The sequence below is a fragment of the Hyla sarda genome, chromosome 7, assembly GCF_029499605.1.
Source record: "Hyla sarda isolate aHylSar1 chromosome 7, aHylSar1.hap1, whole genome shotgun sequence".
In the NCBI taxonomy this organism is placed as follows: Eukaryota; Metazoa; Chordata; class Amphibia; order Anura; family Hylidae; genus Hyla; species Hyla sarda.
The window spans coordinates 220,582,763-220,603,648 of NC_079195.1; the positions used below are offsets into that span (position 1 = coordinate 220,582,763).

The 20,886-nt window shown below is 43.2% G+C and overlaps 1 protein-coding gene across 5 annotated transcripts in view; it reads right to left on the minus strand.

Annotated features, from left to right (window-relative positions):
- SRSF11 (serine and arginine rich splicing factor 11) overlaps window positions 1–18,609 on the minus strand; it is a 37,267-nt gene extending 18,658 nt beyond the window's left edge. The window contains exons 1-6 of one of the 5 annotated variants that reach the window (XM_056532742.1): window positions 12,859–12,992; window positions 8,786–8,851; window positions 8,196–8,353; window positions 3,915–4,024; window positions 915–1,007; window positions 316–365 (exon numbers count right to left, since the gene is read on the minus strand). In XM_056532742.1, the coding sequence (XP_056388717.1) occupies window positions 316–365; window positions 915–1,007; window positions 3,915–4,024; window positions 8,196–8,353; window positions 8,786–8,799 (425 nt within the window). In that variant the 5' untranslated portion in view covers window positions 8,800–8,851; window positions 12,859–12,992. Of the gene's footprint in view, window positions 1–315; window positions 366–914; window positions 1,008–3,914; window positions 4,025–8,195; window positions 8,354–8,785; window positions 9,737–12,219; window positions 12,357–12,858; window positions 12,993–18,268 lie in introns of those variants that run through there. The other 4 variants (XM_056532744.1, XM_056532741.1, XM_056532740.1 and 1 more) reach the window with 4 other exon arrangements.
- Between the last annotated feature and the right edge of the window lie 2,277 nt (window positions 18,610–20,886).

Genomic DNA, 20,886 nt, shown 5'->3' on the forward strand with positions numbered 1-20,886 from the left:
TTCATCTGGATCAACACAATATGAAGATATTACTTACTTGATGAACTCTGGTCTATTTTTCAACCTTATGAACAATGTATTGTCCCTTTCGCATGAAAGCATAGCATTTTTAGGTACAGAGCATGTGTAAAGAGGCTGCAAACAAGGGCCTGGGCCTCTTTAATAAGCTGACTTGACAGCACTGATGGGAGCCAAACTGGTGCAGATCTAGTACGGATAGCCTACGCTAAGGATAGGCCGACTTTTTTTTATTTTTTTAGCCTAGAAAAAAAAAAAAACAAGTCTGTTCCAAAAGGAATGTAGGATATTACTTACTTTGGATCAACAGTACTCATTAGTTTTAATAACTGGTCTGCTGCAAGGGACTAGAGAGAAGAAAACATGCCATTAATATTAAACTGAATTATCTATAAATATTAGAAAAGCCAAGTGTCAGTTTTACCATTACTTTAATTCCCCCACCTTACAATGTATGTCTCATTATGTACGATAATTCTTTTACTTACATTAAAGCAGAAAGCTCTCTGCAAAGGCGGAACAAATTAACACTAACTAGGTGACAGTAGCTGCATATTGGTGCCAGTCTAATTTCAGATTCCTCATGTAAGATGACTACACCCCAACAACATATGAATTAAATTAATATGTCCACAGATATCTACCTTTAGTTGGCACCTGATACATTTTTTTTTGCAGCTTGAAACTGGCAATAGATGGCAAAATAAAAATAGCAAATCATCTGCATTCCCATGTTTCAATGGTTCTAAACACAAAGCAGATAATGGATTTGACCACAATGATTTACAATGAGCAACAGGTAATACTTGGTAATTTTAAGGTCCTTTTCTTAGATGCAAAAAATATAAGGTGTTTATATACAAGCTAACAAAACAATAGTGTTCCACCGACAGTACCTGGGAGTTTAGGTTAGCTCCAGGAAGCGTTAGGGCTGCAAGTGTAGGATCCAGTGTAGGCGCTCCCAGAGCAGCGAGTGGTACAGCACCAATCTAGTGACAACAGGAAAATGGTGTACAAGTTATTTAGAGATGTAGATATTAAAGCGAAAACCTCTTAAAAAGACGACTTATTCAGACCAGATTCCTGGTGGCAGATTTTTGGTTATATTATACATCATGCACACTGACCATCTGAACAGACAACCCCCTAGAACAGTGGTCTCCAACCTGCGGACCTCCAGATGTTGCAAAACTACAACTCCCAGCATGCCCGGACAGCCGTTGGCTGTCCGGGCATGCTGGGAGTTATAGTTTTGCAACATTCGGAGGTCTGCAGGTTGGAGACCACTGCCCTAGAACCTAGGTGTCCAACCTGCGGGCCTCTAGCTGTTGTATAAATTGCATCTCCCAACATACTCGGAAAGCAGTTTGCTGCCCTGGCATGCTGGAAGTTGTAGTTCTGCAACAGCTGGAAGGCAGCAGGTTGGACACTACATGCTGTAGCTTTGATTCAGCCCTGTCATTCAAGTGACTAAGGCTTTGTCTGGGACCCCATTGATCATTAGAAAGAAAATCTGTTTTTCAAATAGGTTTTTAAAAACTGTCATGATTTTGTTAGCTAACCTATGGTGTAGAGGCAAGTACCCTCCATGGTGCACGGCCTTTTCTCATTTCTAGGGGGCAAACAGACTGTTTGCCAGTAGTTAGCCATCAGATACATCCTTTCCCTGACTTTTCTGGCCAATCAGAACACACATTCCTCTGTTATGACAGAGCTACTGAACAGACTGGCACTGTGTGGGGGATGATTAACGCTAGGGATCGACCGATATTGTTTTTTTAGGGCCGATATCGATAATCTGTGGAGGTTAGGGCCGATAGCCGATAACTTATACCGATATTCCGGTATGAGTTATCGGCTATTTAACCCCCTGCGACACCGCTGCAGATCATTGATTTAAAGTGGGCGCTTTAAATCAATGATCTGCAGTGGCTTTTGCGGGGCCATAGGCCGCCGCCGCCACCCGCTTCTCTCCCCTACCTGTCAGGGTGGTCCGGGCCATCCATCCTTCCTTCCTGTAGTGTCCGGGGGCGTTCCGGGTGGAGGGCGAACCGGTCCAGGCTGTCCTTCTCCGGCGGTCATCTTCTCCACTCCTGGCAGGCTCCGGCCTAGTACACTGCATAGATGCCGCTGCGTCACTGCGCAGCGGCGTCTATACAGCGTACTAGGCCGGAGCGGAGAAGATGACCGCCGGAGAAGGACAGCCCAGACCGGTTCACTGTTTACCCAGAACGCCCCCGGACACTACAGGAAGGAAGGATGGATGGCCCGGACCACCCCCATTACGGGTAAGTTTAATTTTTTTATTGACTCGGAGGGTGGGGCCCGACCGGTATACCGCCCAGCATCACGGTGGGGGGTGCGACGCGGTGCGGCTGGTCGGGGGGGTGGCGGTCGCGGTGCGGTGGGCGGGGCATTATCGGCTTATCGGCAAGGTAATTGCCGATACCGATAATGCCCAAAATCGTGATTATCGGCCGATAATATCGGCCATACCGATAATCGGTCGATCCCTAATTAACGCAGTACAGAACTATAGACGGCATGCGGAGGGAAGAATAGGTTACTGATGCACTGGGTTTGCATGGCGATGTGTGAGCATAAATGCAAGCTACAGCAGCAATGAAGGAGTTATACTATGTACAGAGCTTCTACTATGAAACTAAAGAGAAGGAGAAGATTTCCCTGCAGCACTGTGACATTTGCACAAGTGACTGCTGCGCCGACCTTTACAGGTGGTCAGAGACGAGAGAGAAGCATTGAATTACTGTGTGGATCATCTTCAGCAGGCAGACAGGCTCAGATTGCAGGTACACAGCCCAGGCTCTCTTACACCCCTGCACATAGCTCTCACCACCATGTATTTTGGCTTGCTGGGTGTTAATTGAGACATATTTACCCTAAGGGCTCATTCACACTACAGAATTTCAGCCTGAAAATATTTAGGGCAGAAATTCCATCTGAAAAAGCAGAACAAGCCGGCGCTAGGACTACTCAGAAATGTGCTGTTTCCATAGGCTACAATGCATTTCCAAGAGGATTTCTCTGAAAGAATGAACATGTCTGGCTTCTGGAATTCCAACAGCAGAACGAAGGCCGTGGAAATTCCTTAATGTGAATGGTGCAGCAGAATCCCATTGCACACAAAGGGAGGCTGCTGCACCGTTTATTCTACAGTGAAATTCTGCTCGGAAAATAAGTAGGATGAATGGACAGCAAATTGTATAGAAGGGAGACACCTAGCAGCCAAGACGTTAGGGCTGTATTTCTGGGGAAAGGAGTCATTTGTAGTAAGTAAAGAGATTAACAAATCTGTTCGGACTCTCAGACTATCAAAACGGAAAGAAGTTTGTTGTAAAGAATAAGTATAAAAAAATTAAAAAAAAATTAAAAAAAAAGGTAAATTGTCTCCTGTTTCAAACTTGCGCACCAGCCTTTTGGCTGTTTAGGGAAAACTTAGAACAACTCACTCCGGTGAGAAGTTAATTTTAAAAACTTAATCCTTCCAATACTTATCAGCTGTTGTATTCTCCACAATTTCTTTTCTTTCTGTCTGACCACAGTGCTCTCTACTGACTACTGTGTCTGTTTCAGGAACTGTCAAGAGCAGGATAGGTTTGCTATGGAGATTTGCTCGAGCTTTAGACAGTTCCTGAGACAGACAGAGGTGTCAGCAGAGAGCAGTTCCTGAGACAGACAGAGGTGTCAGCTTTAATTCTAAATCTAAAATGCTGTCCTTGTGGTCCCACTAATGTCAGAGTATATCATATCAATGGGAATTCCACTATAAAAGAACATATCAAAAGCATTCTGTAGATATTGAAGAATAAAGTAAACCAACATACAATACACTAAATAAAGCACATTTGACAAAGCATGACTTGCTGCTCACTTACCTGACCCAGTGGATTCGGAGTAGGCAGAAGTCCTCCGCCAGGAAGCAGACCTGTGACTGCATTAGCTGGGGCCACAAGTGTTAGGGCTTTAGCCTCATCAGGAATTATTCCTGTAGAAAAACCATAACTATATTAGAAACATTCTTTTGGGTAGAAAACAAAAACACAAAAGGTTGCAAAACAAATAAAATTCAGAAAATAAAAAACGAACCCCCAGATAACCCGTCTCTGATCCACCACTCGAACTTGCTGAAAGTACTTTATCTGACTGTCTAATCTCTATAAACAGTTTACCATTAAAATGCAGAGAAATCATTTGAATTGCAGATTTTTTTTTATCTACAAATGGTTAAGAGAGATTCTAGATTAAGAAAAAAAAGATACTGCACAATACACACTACTTTTGTTTTGTGTTAACACTGCCAAGATTTCATCACCTGTACTCGATTTTTAATTCATGAACCAAACGTAAGCAAGCACAGTCGGTTCTCCGGGGGTGTGCTCTCAACTTAATGAACAACGACTCGTGTCGGCTGCTTCACTATAAAGCACACAGAAAAATCAAGATACACAAGACAAAAAAAAGGTTGATTTAGGAGTTAATCATATGGAACAGTTCACTAGCTCTTTTATCATACCTACCATAAAGTGGTGTAATAGATAAAGAGTTTGTGATGTGGTGCAGAAAAAGTGTGAGAGTTTAATATAAGGCCATTTCTCAGCTCGGCTCTGAAGGTGACACATTGCACTCTTTTCCTTACCTGAGCAGCAGCGCTAAGGGCAAAGACGGGAGACGGATGATCTGTGAAATGCCACAGTGTAGCAAAGCCAAAAAGTCTTCACAAATTGAAGGCGGCCATTTCTGGTGGCTGAATTTAGAAAAATATCTATTTGGCCTTAAAGGGAATGTGTCTGCAGTTTTGAGCGACCAAAACTGCTGACAGCCTTATACAGAGGTAAGGGAAAGGAGCAGACTGGAACAGTACCAAGTAACTGCACCACACCTGTCCCCAGGTTGTGAGTGGTATTGCAGCTCAGATTCATTAAAGTGAATTGAGCCAAATTGTAATACCAAATACAACCTGGGGCCAGGTGTGGTGCTGTTTTTGGTAGAAATTAGCTGTTTTTCTATTCCCAAATAACCCTTTTGGGTTTCCCATAGCCCCTCAGTCAAGTTATGACTAACAGCTCTAGCATCCCAGTCTACTTAAAGGGGTATTTCAGTGAAAAACTTTTTTTTTTTCATATCAACTGGCTCCAGAAAATTAAACATTTGTAAATTGCTTCTATTAAAAAAAAATCTTAGTCCTACCAGTACTTATCAGCTGCTTAAGTGGAGTTCTTTTCTGTCTGACAGCAGTGCTCCCTGCTGACATCTCTGTCTCAGGAACTATCCAGAGCAGGAGAGGTTTGCTATGGGGATTTGCTCCTACTCTGGACAGTTCCAGAGACAGACAGAGGTGTCAGCAGAGAGCACTGTTAGGCAGAAAAGTACAAGTCAACTTCAGCAGCTGATAAGTACTGGTAGGATTAAGATTTAATAGAAGCAATTTACAAATCTGTTTAACTCTCTGGAGCCAGTTGATATGAAAACTTTTTTCCCCCTGGAATACAGAGAGTACAGGGCACCTAACACAAAGGTTCTCTGGACACTTGCAGTGACAGCAGCCAGAAGGTTAAACAACATTTTTCCTCAGGTTGCATGACCAAAACAGCAAGTGCTGCTTCCCTGACCTCTGTAAAGGGCTCTCAGCAGATTTAATGGCTTAACGTTGCTGACAGATACACTTTATGACACATTTAATCAAACAGCACAGGTGTTCTTTAGTTTGATGTAAATTGGGTGAAAACAACTGAGCGTGTCTTAAGCTCTAACTTATCAATAATGTATGTTACATGGATCTGAATCATTACAGCAGGGTCTGTGACTACCACACTGTGCTCCAACTTTACATAGAAGGAGCATCGATAGTTTTCATTTAAGCAGAGCAAAACTGTCAGCCAGTTCCCCCACACTAAACCCAAAAGTGTGGGTGAGGAGGAGTTCATACACGGGTCACTTACGTTTTTTGGTTTTGTTGCCGCCGAGTTTTCGTCCTCTAAAGTTCCGTAATTCACCTCCTCAGTTGCTCTCTGCAGGTGTGTCCCCCGCCAGCAGTCATGCCCACCCTCCTTATTCGCATTTTAATTTTCTTCACACACCCCTGAGAGCATTCGCCCAAGTTTTTACCCAGCTCTCACGTCCTGATGATGTGAGAGCTGTGCGTCGGAAGAGCCGCTCTGTGTAGCGTAACTGCACATGCGCCGGTCTGAGGTGAATTACGGAACTTTAGAGGACGAAAACTCGGCTGCAACAAAACAAAAAAAAAAAATGTAAGTGACCCGTGTATGGACTCCTGCTCACCCCACACTATAACCCAGTGTATTGGGTTTAGTGTGGGTGAACTGGCTGACCGTTTGCCTTTAAATCAGCCAGACCATTGCTGTCAAGGCCTTGTTAGGCTGGGTTCACACTACGTTTTGTAACTATGGTTCCCGTATATGGCTGGGAGGTGGGCGGGGCTTAATTGCGGCGCCCGCACTCAGCCGTATACAGGAACCGTATTTAATGCATGTCTATGAGCCGACCGGAGTGAACCACAACCTCCGGTCGGCTGCTTTTTTGACCGTATGCGGTTTCCGTATTACGTTTTTGCCTGCGGTTGGGAAACTGCATACGGCCGAAAACGCAGCCGACCGAAGGCCGCGGTTCACTCCGGTCGGCTCATAGACATGCATTAAATACGGTTCCCCTATACGACTGAGTGTGGGCGCCGCGATTAAGCCACGCCCCCTCCTCCCAGCTCTATACGGGAACCGTAATTACGAAACGTAGTGTGAACCCAGCCTTACACAGCTGGGTCTCTGGAATACTTTAGAAGAGAACTATGATGCCTTGTGCTTCTTACTAGTATAATCATGTTAAGGGTGTTTTCACACAAGCGTATATCCTGCTGCAAATACTGCTTCAGCCCAATGGGCAGCAGCTCTGCAGCCAAAAATATGCATGTGTGACCCTACCCTAAAGCTCTACTTTTGTGACCATTTACATTAAACGGGTCTAATAGTCACTATGGGTCTCACCAAGTTTTATTTTACCAGGGGACGTTGAAGTTGGCTGATTAGAAGACTGCTTGACATAGCAATAGAGGAAAGAATGGCTTGGGGGGTTCTCAAGAGGACATATGGACATGAAAACGGAGTTTAAACCTTTGTGTGGGCTACTACTTCACTTCATAAACAAGTTGTAGAAACCGAACAAAGCCAATGCTAATTCACAATAGTATTCACAATAATGGCTGTGTGTGGTGCAATGCTGCTTAGCACCAATAGGAGGAGACAGCTTGATAAACCATCAAGGGAGCCAGGGAAGCACACACTGCCTATGGACCTTGCTTGTATATGTATGTACACTCCTCTCTGTGTGGATGGGCACTCCATAGATACAAAGTAGCCGCCAAGAATGGCGCAAACAATCAAATTCCTTCCCCACTCAGTCCTTTCAACCGCACCTGCACAAAACTAAAGAACTCCTTTTAAAAGGGGCTATCGGCACTATAAAATTGATGACCTATCCTTAAGATAGCACATCAAGATTAAGTCTGCTGGGTCTGACTCCAAGGGCCTCTGCTGATCGGCTGTTTGGAGGGGTAAGTGATGCAGCCTTTTTCAATGAACACAGTAGAAAGAGGAGTCGGCACCACTACCTATATATCCCCGACACACACGCTGGCAGGCGTAAGCAGCAATTTACAACACCTGATGCAGCCTTTTCAATGTTTACCAGTAGAGGAGGTGCAAGGTACTGCAGTGTTGTGTTAGTCAAGTTGTTGTCTTAGTGAAAAGGCAAAATTGCAGTACCCTACACCCGTAGCTAATAAAAGCACAGCTATACAGCAGAGCCCCATTCAAAAAGCTGATCAATGGGGGTGCCAGGAGTCAGATCCTCACTGATCTAATATAGATGGACTATGCCGGATAACCCCTTCAAGCTGTAGTGAAAAAAAATAATTCAGACAACAAAATGGATGCCTACCTTTGTGGAGAAGATGGCTACTTTTTTTATTTCATTTTTTCACCAGGACGACCGTGAAAGCTACACTACACTATCAGGAAAAGGAATTGCCCCACCCAGAAAAATCAGATCGTGAGCAAAGCAAAGAAATGAAAGAAAAACTAAAAAGGAAACAAAAAAGGAAAGAAACAAAAAAAAACAAAATGTAACTATAGATTTGCAAATACCAGTAATTTTGTCTTGGCTTAACAAAGTGCATGTCAGCATAAAACATACAACATGTACAGGGCACTTAAGAGAAACTGGACAAGCTGGAGAAGAAAACGGTTGAGTGGTATTTTCAGCAGGGCCTGGTAAATAGTTCAGGCTGAACCAGGGAAAAGAACTGTAAAACACAACAACAAAAAAGAAAAACCACTGTTAAATAAAGATCATGGTTCCTTCCACCTAAGCTGTGCGCTGTAGATTTTAAGCATATAGATATTACACTGCATGTAGCAGATAGCCGATTTCGGAGGAAGGGAGTTTGAGAACCCTCTGGTCTGTAGGTGTCTCACCAAACATTGCATAGATCTATGATATAACTCACGGGGCAGTCATGCAAATGTCCGGGGGAAAACCAAGTTGATCATAAGTAATAAAAAAAAAATTATAATATAAAATATATATAGGGAGTATCTTATAAGGATAGCAACAAATCATGCACTGGATTTTCCAGTTAGGTTTTAACTTTTTTTCCTACTATTTAAGCGCAATTTAAATAAAAAGTTAAATACAAATTAAAAAAGAAAAATTAAAAAGCAATGAGGACCCTCACCAGGTATTTTTCATGCGTCATGGTTTATTATTTTTTACGCTGCCGCTTTGTTAGAACCATGAAATACTGCGTGGATATGTTGAAATGAAAAGGAACAAAAAAGAAACAGACAAAAGAAACAAACATTAACCAGTACACCTAAAAAAAACTACCCAAATTCTACTGTATTATAAAGGCTAGAACTCTACTAATTCCCATACCCCCTCCAATAAACACACCAAATGACAGCATATATAGTAGAACTGCATTGTTGGCCTTCAGTGCTTGCTCTCCAACCTGCTGTAACACTACAACTCCCAGCATGTCATAAGGGACAGAGGTTTCTTGGGCATTCTTGGAGTTGTAGCTTTGCAACCAAAGAGGGAGCAAAAGGTTGGGAGACCAGCGAGTTACACCATAACCTCAATTACAAAAGATGTTGAAATGTAACCTCTAGTGCCCTAAATAAAGATAAGCAAATCAATCTGACTCACAGGACAGAACAAGGTGTGCGGAGGAGAACTGCTGAACTAATCTCACTCAGCCCTATTTCCAGGTTCTCTTTACACCTTAAGTCTCATCAATACAGGGAAATATTTTCATCTGGCTTCTCTCAAACTTTCATTAAAAATCAGGATAAAATATGACAAGGCTGAGTGTTTTTATTCCCTGTATTTTGGGTAAAATATGCATCACAAAAAATCTGACCCTACTGGATGACTCCTCATCTACCAGACATCTAGGTTACTTAAGGTCACCAGTTATTCAGCATTCCTAGACCTCTATACTGCATATGATAAAAGTAGATTAAATGCAGGCCCAAAAGGACATTTATGGAAGATAACTATGTGTCTCAAAGACCTAAGGCTACCCATTATAAGGAGAATTGTTACACATTCACCCACACTAAACCCAATACGGGGTCCCTGACTTTAATACGTACCTGCAGTCCGGCGCCCAATCCCTCTGAAGATCCTCTTCTGTCTTTGGTGAATTGTGGGCTGGAGGTGGGCCCGCCGGCTGGATTTGAGTATTCATGGCTGCTGGTCACGTGAGCGCTCAGTAGGCACAGGCGGTCATGTGATCAGCATCCATGAATATTCAAATTCAGTCGGTGGGCCTGCTTCTAGCACGCTATTCACTGAAGACAGATAAGAATCTTCAGGAGGGACCAGGCGCCGAACTGCAGGTACATATTAAAGTCAGGGACCCGCATCGGTCTCCCGTTCACACACACTATAACCCGGTGTATTGGGTTTAATGTGGGTGAACGGGTGACTTTTTCCTTTAAATATTCCTTCCACAAAGTAATGACTAAGTTACCCTGAAATACGCATCTAATACAACATAATAGATATGGATTTTAGAATCACAGGCATATAGCCATTTTATAAGAATTAATAGTATGAACCACAATGCATTCATACCAGCTGTCTTCAACTGTGATGTGAGACACTGGTGTTTTTTACAATTTTGCAATTAAACAGATAAATAGTATATTTTGAAAAAATACATTTCCAGTAGGTTGGTAAATAGGGTCATGCTATTTGTTGAAAACGTATACATTAACCTGACCAGAACAACCTATGCAATATTGCATATAAGAATACTATATGAGGAGTACAACAGCTCTGGGGTGTAAATGTGTCCACCTCAAAGAAACAGCAAAAGCACAAAGTGTAAACCCCAACAATGTATATTCACTGGATGTAAAAATAAGAAAGCTTAAAAAGTGACTCATGGTCAACTGCCCTGTCATGTATCATGTCCTAATCCTGCTATTAACAGTAAACGTTTCCTACCTTATTTGTAATTTGAATTGCTTTACTTAATTAAAATAAATATGTCCGCTTTCATCCCAAAAAAAAGCACCACGCCTGCCAGAGGCTGAATAAGGTATTGCTGCTCAGTTTTAAAACCAAAGAACTCATGGAGAGGTGTGGCACTCTCTCTGGAAGAAAGGGTTCATGTTTTTATCATTCCAGGCAATCCTCTTGCATTGCATACCTGTGATGGGGAGATTTAGTCTTCAAATACATTATAGAATTTGATCCAAATATTGCAGAAAAGATGTAGAAGGGGGTCTGGCCATGAGTTTTCACCAAACTAACAAGCAGTAACCTAGTAATCCTTAGATCTGCAGGTTGTATGCTACATTGCATGATGATGTTTATCACTTGCATACACAACTTAAAGGGTCACAACACGAACACCTATAGTTCATTCACATTGCAGTATTTATCCTCCTGTCTGTAATACCTATATGAAGATATAAGAGAATACCAACAAACATTTGCCAACATCTATGTTATGACCTAAATAGTCTTTAAAAAGACAGGAATAGTGTTTCATAAATACGACTGTGTGAATGGGTTTACAGTGGTACAAGGTCCAAAGCTGCTCTTTCGCCTGATCTGCACCAATCAGCGCTATAAGGAGCCTCTGGGCGGTACAGTTGCTGGAGCAACTGTACAATGCCCAGCGTGTTCTGTGCTCAAGCCCTTTTCTAAATAATAGGACATGGGCACTGAACTTTTTGGGCATTGTATGGTTGCCCCAGCAACTGTACCACCCAGCATCAGCTGCATCTTTCCACACTGCTAAGTGCAGAACGGGACCAGACTTATCTTTAAGTGCTTCTATATTCCATAGGGGAGCATCCATAAACACATCCTTCATCCTTGGATGCACTTCAAGGGATTATCCCATGATTTAAACTAAACCTCTATCAACAAAATACATAGGTGGAGATTTATCAAAACCTGTACAGAGGAAAAGTTGCTGAGTTGCCCATAGCAACCAATCAGATCACTTCTTTCCTTGTGCAGAGGCCTTGTTAAAAATGAAAGAAGCGATCTGATTGGTTGCTATGGGCAATTGGACAACTTTTTCTCTGAACAGGTTTTGATAAACCTCCCCCATAGAGTATCTGATAGGTGGAGGTCGAATTGCTAGGGCTCAGACCAAAACAAGAACCAGGGATCCCATTGTCCAACAAATGAATGGAATGGCAGTATGCTGTCACTATTCACATTCTAGAGGACATGTAAAAATAGCCAAATGCTGTACTCCACTTTAGGGAGTCCAACAGTCAGGGAAAAGAACCAAGCATGCACGCTGCCACTCCATTCACTCAGGGGACAAAAAAAAAATCCTAATTCTCTATTTGGGGGCCTAGCAGTTGAACCTCCATCAATAGGATGCTTGTCACCTATCCATTACAGGAAGATCTAGTGCAATCTTATTGTATTATTTTCTTTTTATAACTTTAAATCTTATTTATTTGAATACCAAACATAACACTTTCCACATATTAAAAAGCTTTAGTGAGATCAGTACAGCTGCAAAGAAAACTTTGTAAGTCAGTGGAGAACAATTACCCCCAAGTCATGTAGGATACAAAACACATCTAAACTAACATGCCCAATAAAAAAAACAAAAAAACAAAGCCATACATGTATGTGTACAGAAAGAGCACGTCAGTAACAGGTAGTTACACCATGAAAAAACACTTGGGGACGCGAGTGCTTGCTGGCATCTAGTTAATGTCTACAATCCCCTGAAGCAGAAGAGGACCCAGTTTTCTGCCATCAGGAAGGGCTTTGCAAATGCCTTCTCCACTACAAAAATCACACACACAAATAACAGAGAAGAGAGTTTATTATTTTGCAAATACTGTGAGGTATAGAAGGATGCAAAACTTGAAAAGAGAGGAGAATTAAATGCTCTATGCCCATTCTGCGCCTTGAAAAGTTACAGACTTACAAATACACCACAACTGATCCATGGTACACCTGATACAGTTGATTCTTGTCATAGCGCACGTACTTCTATAGGAGTGCAATGGGTATCCAGAGGATACAGATATAGCAAGAGACATGGCAGTCATAAATTAGCGTTTCAATATAGAATTTAACTAATAGATGTTTACATATTAGAATCATCTAGAGATGAACATAACTTAAAGGCTCATAGTATACCAGGGATCACCATTAAAAACAGAGGCTGAAGCATGCAGACTGTGCTCACTCAAAACCTAGAAAAGACACCCTCTACCTTGTGCAGCAATGTGAATAAGCAAGCTGTGTACAAACCTTCTGCATATGGCACCACGATCAACGCTCGGTCCACGAACACTGTGTTGGTCAAGTGCTGAGCGACCACGGCTGAGTCTGGATCATGGAACTTTACAAAACAGACACGAGATGTTACAGGCAAAGGAGAATCACTAAAAAAGGAAAAGGAAAAACCAAGGTGAATGCATGATCATAGCAGTTTGACGTGGGAAGCTGAAATCAAAGAGGTACTTTGTAGGTTACATACGAGGTGTCAGCTCCCGATAAGGTGATGTGTGGCACACTACTCACCTTTCAGCAGAGATTTGCATCTCACAAAACACTATAAAACATATCCAAGGGACAATTTCGACAGAGCAAGAACAATGAGAAATGGATGGACCAAGATATTTCCACAGAAAGTAAACAATGCTTCCATATTGCTGTGGACCAGGGCTTCACTAATTCAATTAGCCAGGTCACCATGGTGACTGATAATTTTGTCTAAGTTTGTCAGCTCTTTCCATTAACCCCTTCCCAACAAATGACATTTATGTCATGGGTAGGGTGAGGGAATAGGACTCACATTCATGACTAGTGTCCACATCATATATGGCAAGTACCTGCTCCTATCTTCAGCTAACACTTGCAGGTAATGACGGACATTTGAGGTTTCTTGTAGAACTGCATCTACAATATTGCCACTATCCTGGTCTAACTGGACCCTAAAAAGGCATCATATTGTCTACCCCATTTTCTGAATTGATATTGCACTGTAAATTATATAGTTTCACAGTAGCTTTTGTTATGAGCTACAGCAGTGGTCCCCAGACTGTTGACCTTCAGCAGCTGCAAAACTACAACTCCCAGCATGTCCAGTCAGCCATGCTGGGAGCTGTAGTTTTACAACAGCTGGAAGCCCACAGCTTGGAGATCACTGCTCTACAGGAAAAGTAACGGGTATCAATAATCCCATGAATCTCTATTTGATGCTACATGCCAAATGAGATGTGGATTTAAGCAGTGTTGTGGTTAGATTCCCTGATGGCTGCATATAGCATACTCACTATTATGTCAAATAAAAGCATTCGTCCTACACAAGTGTGAAAAGAACAGCAGAATAAATGTAACACTTCTGTTTACTACCAAATGGCCTATTGTGCGATCTCACCATTTCACATAGTTCTGCTTTACCAGTGATGCAGAACTTCCATTGTGACGAACATTTCACTCTGCGCAATTGTTTTATCACAACCTACACTAATACGGAAAAAAAAAAAAAAGCAATCCAGAACATAATCCACTTCTCATGCTGTAAGGAATATAGAGTATATAAAGGAAAAGCTGCCAGCACAAGCTCTGATTAAAGCTTTGATACAATAGACAATATAAATCAACATGAGGGACTTGGCAGCAGTTAACAGCGGGTGCAAGTAATGCTGGAACAAATGGCCTGACTGGCACAGCAATTCTCTGTTCTATAACACCATGTACTTCTCCGCTTATACAGACAGATTCCATTGTGACCAAAATACATACTGAAGGTCTAGATTTCATTTATGGAAATTTCACAATATACTACATATTAATAAGCATATACTAATCCCCTAATACAGATAACCATAGAGGCTCCAATAAGAATCATAAAAGATGTAAGTCTCTTAGGGGAATTAATACCCCTAAGGGAACAGGTATAAATAGTAACAGGGACCTGAGGAAGTTCCCAAGAGTAACAGATTCCTTCTATGTGCTTTACAACCAAAAGAAATGCACTATGGCTGTAAAGATAACTGCGGCCATCTCTCTCCATACACATGTACACTCAGCTCAGCCAAGCTGGAAGAGGAAAGACATCCACTGCCAGACTCCTCTGCTAGAAGATTACACCCCACTAGACCACCAGGGATGTTTATAAGAAACCTTTAGACTCCGCTGTCAACTTTGACAGCAGTGATCTAAAAGGTTAATAGCCGGCCGCGGCGAGTGCCGCATGTCGGCCTATTAGTGGTGGCCCCCGGCAACTGAAATCACCTGGGGGCCGTCGGGTACACCCTGAGCGCCGGTGTGAGGTGCAGACTTGCGTCCCATGCAAGTCTGCGCCCTCTCCTCCCGTCAGTCTGCGCCTCACACCGGCGTTCTAAAAAATATGGTCGGTCCACCCCTGGTAGCCCGATACAGGGCTAAATGTATGAAAAATTCACCTGCCTGGCGCCCGGAACTACATGTCCCGGGTGTCGGGCGATAGTACACAGGGATCTGGAAATCCTATTTACTGCAATCAGTTGATTGCTAATACTGTTCAGTGCTATGCATAGGGAATAGCACTGATCAGTATTATCGGTGATCTTCTGCTTTGGTCTGCTCGATCTCAGACCAGAAGACCCCAGGAGACAGCCAGGGGCAGGTGAGGGGACCACCGGCCACCATGCTGGATAAACGGATCCCCGCGGCAGCACTGCGGACGATACGATCATCCATTTTAAGTGCCGCAATCTGTATTGATCACAGCATCTGAGGGGTTAATCGCCGATATCAGCGCGATCGTTGATGTCCACCATTACAGCAGGTCCCTGGCTGCTGACAGCAACCAGGACCTACTGTGCATTATGCGAGCACCGGTCCGATCCTCGCGGTCATCACATGGCGTAGATGTATGTAGTGGTGCGCTGAGTACCACCGCACCATGACGTACATTTATGTCCATTGTCATTAAGGGGTTAATAGGTCCTTAACAGGTTAAGCACAGCAAACTAGTAACAAGCAAAATTACTCTGATAAAAAACCTACACCCATAAAACACAAGAACTAATGTATCCTTCAGCTTTTAGAGAAATGAAATCCACAATTCCACTCAGATGTCCTAATCTTTTCTCACTGCACCACAAATTGTATCAACTTAAATATGTTTCAGCCAACCATACATTGTATCAAATCAACCTGACTCAATGTAGCATGTAATTCTGCCAAAAGGAAAGCCTCCTGCCCCCTTAGCTGTGGTGTTGGCAGAACACACAGTTAAGGGACATAGGCGGACTGAGAAAACAAGTTATGATGATATTCCCATCTAAGGCGGCTTTCACACTATAAAATTCATCCGTTTTAAAGATCCATTTGATGTTCCGTTATGAAAACCCTGAAAATCGGCCATTAAACGTCCGTTAGAAAATCCCATTATAGTCTATGGGATTTTTACATTATCCGTTTTAATCCGTTATAGTCGGTTATGAATAACGAACGTTATTTTGTGAAGGAACATAGTAACGGAAGAAATAATGCATGCACCATTTCTTCTGTTCATTCTCCTGTCACAAAACAACATCCGTTATTAATAGCGGACTAGAACGGATTAAAACGGATAATGTAAAAATCTCATAGACTATAATGGGATTTTCTAACGGACATTTAATGGACGATTTTCAGGGTTTTCATATCGGAACATCAAACGGATCTTTAAAACGGATTAATTTTATAGTGTGAAAGCAGCCTTACAAAGTAGGAAAGGTTATGCTGTTACTTTACAAATTGGGTGTGTTGGGGGGGGGAGGGGAGGTCTGCGGTTCTGACCACAGACCCCGAGAATAAAAGGGGCACACAGCTGCAAAATCCACTGCAAAATAGGCACGTGTGAAAATAAAATAGGCACGTGTGAAAATATGCCAATAGCAGAAATAGATCCGGTCAGCCAGCGCAGAAAATATAAAGTACGCTGCTCCTCCAGAAGCTCCAGCCATCTGCCAAAACTCAGTCACAGCCAAACAATTCACAAACTCTGAACAGTTCACAAACTGCACCAAATGTAATGAGAACAATAGGAAAAGTGACAAATAAATGCCAGAGACTGTAAATGTTTGTTCTGCAGACCCCTGACCCCTGAAGTAACACGTGAGCATCAATGACAACCCCCAGGATTACAGAAATTATATGGCCACAAACCATGTCGCAACAGGTTGTACTGCAAATCAATGGCACAAATATTATTCCAAGAGCTGATCTGCAATAACACTACTTGAAACAATTGATAATTTCATACGGATTTCATCATGTATACCGCACAAAAAAAGTGCCCAAAAAATGGCCGTCAACCCATCTCAATGGAAAAAAACTATGTGCTACTAAAAAGGGGCAAAGAATAGTTTTTTAGATGGGGTACTGCAGTGGTAATTTTAATTTTTTAAATCAACTGGTGCCAGAAAGTTAAACAGATTTGTAAATTACTTCTTTAAAAAAAATCTTTATCCTTCCAGTACTTTTTAGCAGCTATATGCTACAGAGGAAATTCTTTTCTTTTTTAAATTTATTTTTTGTCTTGTCCACAGTGCTCTCTGCTGACACCTGATGCCCGTATCATGAACTGTTCAGAGCAGGAGAAAATCTCCATAGCAAACCTATGCTGCTCTGGACAGTTCCTGATATGGGCATCAGGTGTCAGCAGAGATCACTGTGGACAAGACAAAGAAGAAATTCAAAAATAAAAGAATTTCCTCTATTGCATACAGCTGCTAAAAAGTACTGGAAGTAATTTACAAATCTGTTTAACTTTCTGGCACCAGTTCATTTAAAAAATAAACAATTCCACTGGAGTATCCCTTTAAAATACAGCAGCGGTCTCCAAACTATGGACCTTCAGATGTTGCAAAACTACAACTACTTATATGCCCAGACAGCTGTTAGCTATCCAGGCATGCTGGGAGTTTTAGTTTTCCCATCAACTGGAGGTCAATGGTTTGGAGGCACAATGAGAGAGGCTAAAATCCGCAAACAAACAGCATACAGCCTAATGCAGTGTTTCCCAGCCAGGGTTCCTCCAGCTGTTGCAAAACTACAACTCCCAGCATGCCCAGACAGCCAAAGGCTGTCTGGGCATGCTGGGAGTTGTAGTTTTGCAACAGCTGGAGGAGCCCTGGCTGGGAAACACTGGCATAATGTATAAAAAATTTAAATAAATAAAAATATTTGAATATAAAAAAATTAAGATAAAAAAAATACCAATAGAAAATAAAAATATACAAAAAAATACCACTAAAAATTTAAAAAAAAGAATCGTAAGATAAAAAAAAATTAAGATAAAAATTTTCCTAACAGAAAAAAAATATATATCAATAGAAAATTTAAATGTACAAAAAAAAATAATAAGAATTACAATAAATCACGTGTCTACATCGCACATAAATCGCACCAGTGATGGAAACAAAACCGCAACAAAGATGCTGAGGGACTACAGGTAGCAGAATGCCATGAGGTACATTTCTTCAATAAACCCCGTATATAAGGACGGGAATGTAATGATGAGGGTCGTAGTTACTTCACAGAGGGCGCAGTTAACCCCGTACTGCCCGGTCTCCCTCACCCCGGGCCGTGAGGTAAATCCGCCATCTTGTCCCCGCCATGTCGCCCTCCTCCTCCTCCTCCCCCACCGCCGCCTGTCCCCCGCTCCGCTCCGGTCACTTACTCTGGCGGGAAGAGCCTCAGGTCGTCGATTTTGCCCAGGAACCCGAAGAGGGTTTTCATCTGCTCGGTGCTGGCGCTGGGGGACACGTTCGTCACCTGGATCACGTCAGTGCTGGAAGTCATTTTCCCCGAGCCTCCTGCTTTAACACATTAAATACGGAAACAAAGAAACAGAGGAACACACAGGATTAGTAATCTGAGGACGGGTGTGTGTGCGCGGGGCCCCGGCGGGACGGGAGCGAGGAGCGGGCGGTCACTGCGCTGACAACAGAGCCGCCGCAGCCGCCATCAAACTACTACAACGAAGCTGACTAGGCCGCACGATCCCACAATGCAGCGGGCGCGCCTGCGCACTGTACAGCTCTCCCCAGACCACGCCCCCACGAGCCCCTTCCCTGGCCGCAGCCCGCTTGCTTCGTTCTGTGGCGCTGACGTCAGTGTCGTGAGGAATGCCGGGACTTGTAGTTTCCTAAGTGTGCGTTCTCACGGAGTAAATCAAGAGTAATTCACGGCGAAAAATTTAAGGGCGGAAAAAAGAATTTTATTTTCGCGCAAAATTTGCGCACAACTGCATGCGGAAATGGGGGGGGGGGAGAAAGAAGTGAAGGGTTTTTCAGCCATGTCCGCGCAAATTGCACGCGAAAACGATGTCGGGCGGAATTTTTTTTTTCTACCATTGACTTCTATAGATTCTGTCACAAAATAACGGCCGTTATTAATAACAGGCTATAACGGGTTAAAACGGCTATTAGAAAAATCCCATAGACTACAGGGATGTGGAATTCCTATCGCCCGACGCTCGGGACTAGCAGTTTTGGGCGCCGGGCAGGTGAATTTGTCCGGCCCTTAGCACGGCTTCGGGCAAGCAGGGCCGGACATGACAAGTGCGGCAGCGATCTGCAGTCTGTATGGAGCGGGCACCCGACTCCTGCCCGCTCCATACTCTGCAGCCTGTGTCCTCCGAAAGCAGAGCAGGGGAGATGAGAAGCTGTGTACGTGTCTTCTCTCCCCTGCTCTGCAGACGTGCGGGGGGAGATGAGGGGGCGTGGCTTCTTGCTCCCCGTGCAAACGTGCGGGGGGAGATGAGGGGGCGTGGCTTCTTGCTCTGCAGACGTGCGGGGGGAGATTAGGGGGCGTGGCTTCTTGCTCCCCGTGCAAACGTGCGGGGGGAGATGAGGGGGCGTGGCTTCTTGCTCTGCAGACGTGCGAGGGGTAGATGAGGGGGCGTGGCTTCTTGCTCCCCGTGCAAACCTGCGTCCTCTGCCTTCACTCCCCCCAGCTGTAGCTTCGGAGAGCCGAGGAGGCGCGTCTGCACGGGGAGATGCATGCGGCGCTCTGCAGTATGTATGGAGCGGGCTCGGGATTCTTGCCCGCTCCATACTCTGCAGCCCCCGGCTGTTCTCAGCAGCCGGGGGCCGCCGCTAATAGCCAGCATGCGGCGATCACCGCGGCTGGCTATTAACCCTTTAGATCGCTTTGACAGCGGCGTCTAAAGGGACATGTGAATGCTCCCTGGTGGGCTAGTGGTCAACCACGGTTTTAGGTCCGGTTGTAAAAGCGCATACGGCGCAAAAATGAGCCGACCGGACCGAACGTTTCACTCCGGTCGGCTCATTGAAGTGAATGGCATACGGGAGCGCATACGGTTACATACGGGAGCGCGAGGTTTTAGCTCCCTCCTGCCGTATGCGCTCCCGTATGGGACAAAACGTAGTGTGAACCCACCCTGAGTCTAATAAAGTGTAAAAAAAAAAAAAAAGTTTCAATAAAAGTTTGAAAGACACATTAACCCAGTGGTCTTCAAACTGTGCCTCTCCAGATGTTACAAAACTACAATTCCCAGCATGCCAGGACAGCCGTTGGCTGTCCGGGCATGCTGGGAGTTGTAGTTTTGCAACATCTGGAGGGCCACAGTTTGAAGACCGCTGCATTAACCCCGTCCATGTTAAAAGTTCAAATCACCCCCTTTTCCTATATAAAAACATGTAAACATAATAAAAATAAACATATTTGGTATCGCTTCGTGCGTAATTGTACAACCTATTAAAATATAACATTATGTATCCCGTACGGTAAATGTAAAAAAAATACCAAACCACAGATTTTCAATTTTTATAATATCCCAGAAAAAAAAAGTTAAAAAGCGATTAAAAAGTCAGATCAATACCAAAATGGTACCGATACAAAAAACAGATTATGGCGCAAAAAAATGAGCCCTCATACAGCCTGGTATGCGGGAAAAAAAATCAAGCTACAGGGGTTAAAAAATGGCAATTAAAAAAATTAGAAAAAGTTCAGAATTAGTAAAACATGATGTAAACGATACAAATCTGGTATCGCTGTAATCAGGCGCCTAAAGTATAAAACTAACATGTTATCTCAACCACAAGGTAAATGGCGCAGAAAAGAAAAACCAACAAATCTGCTAAATTATCTTTTACTATTTCAATTTCACTTCCCTAAATATATATATATATTTTTTTTTTTGGTCCAGAGAATGTTATTGAAAAATTAAAAGGTATCATTATAGTAGGTAGTTATGGCTATTATAGGGCGAGGAGGAAAAAAATTGAGTGTAAAAGCGAAAATTGGCCCGGAGAAGTGGATCATCATGAGGGA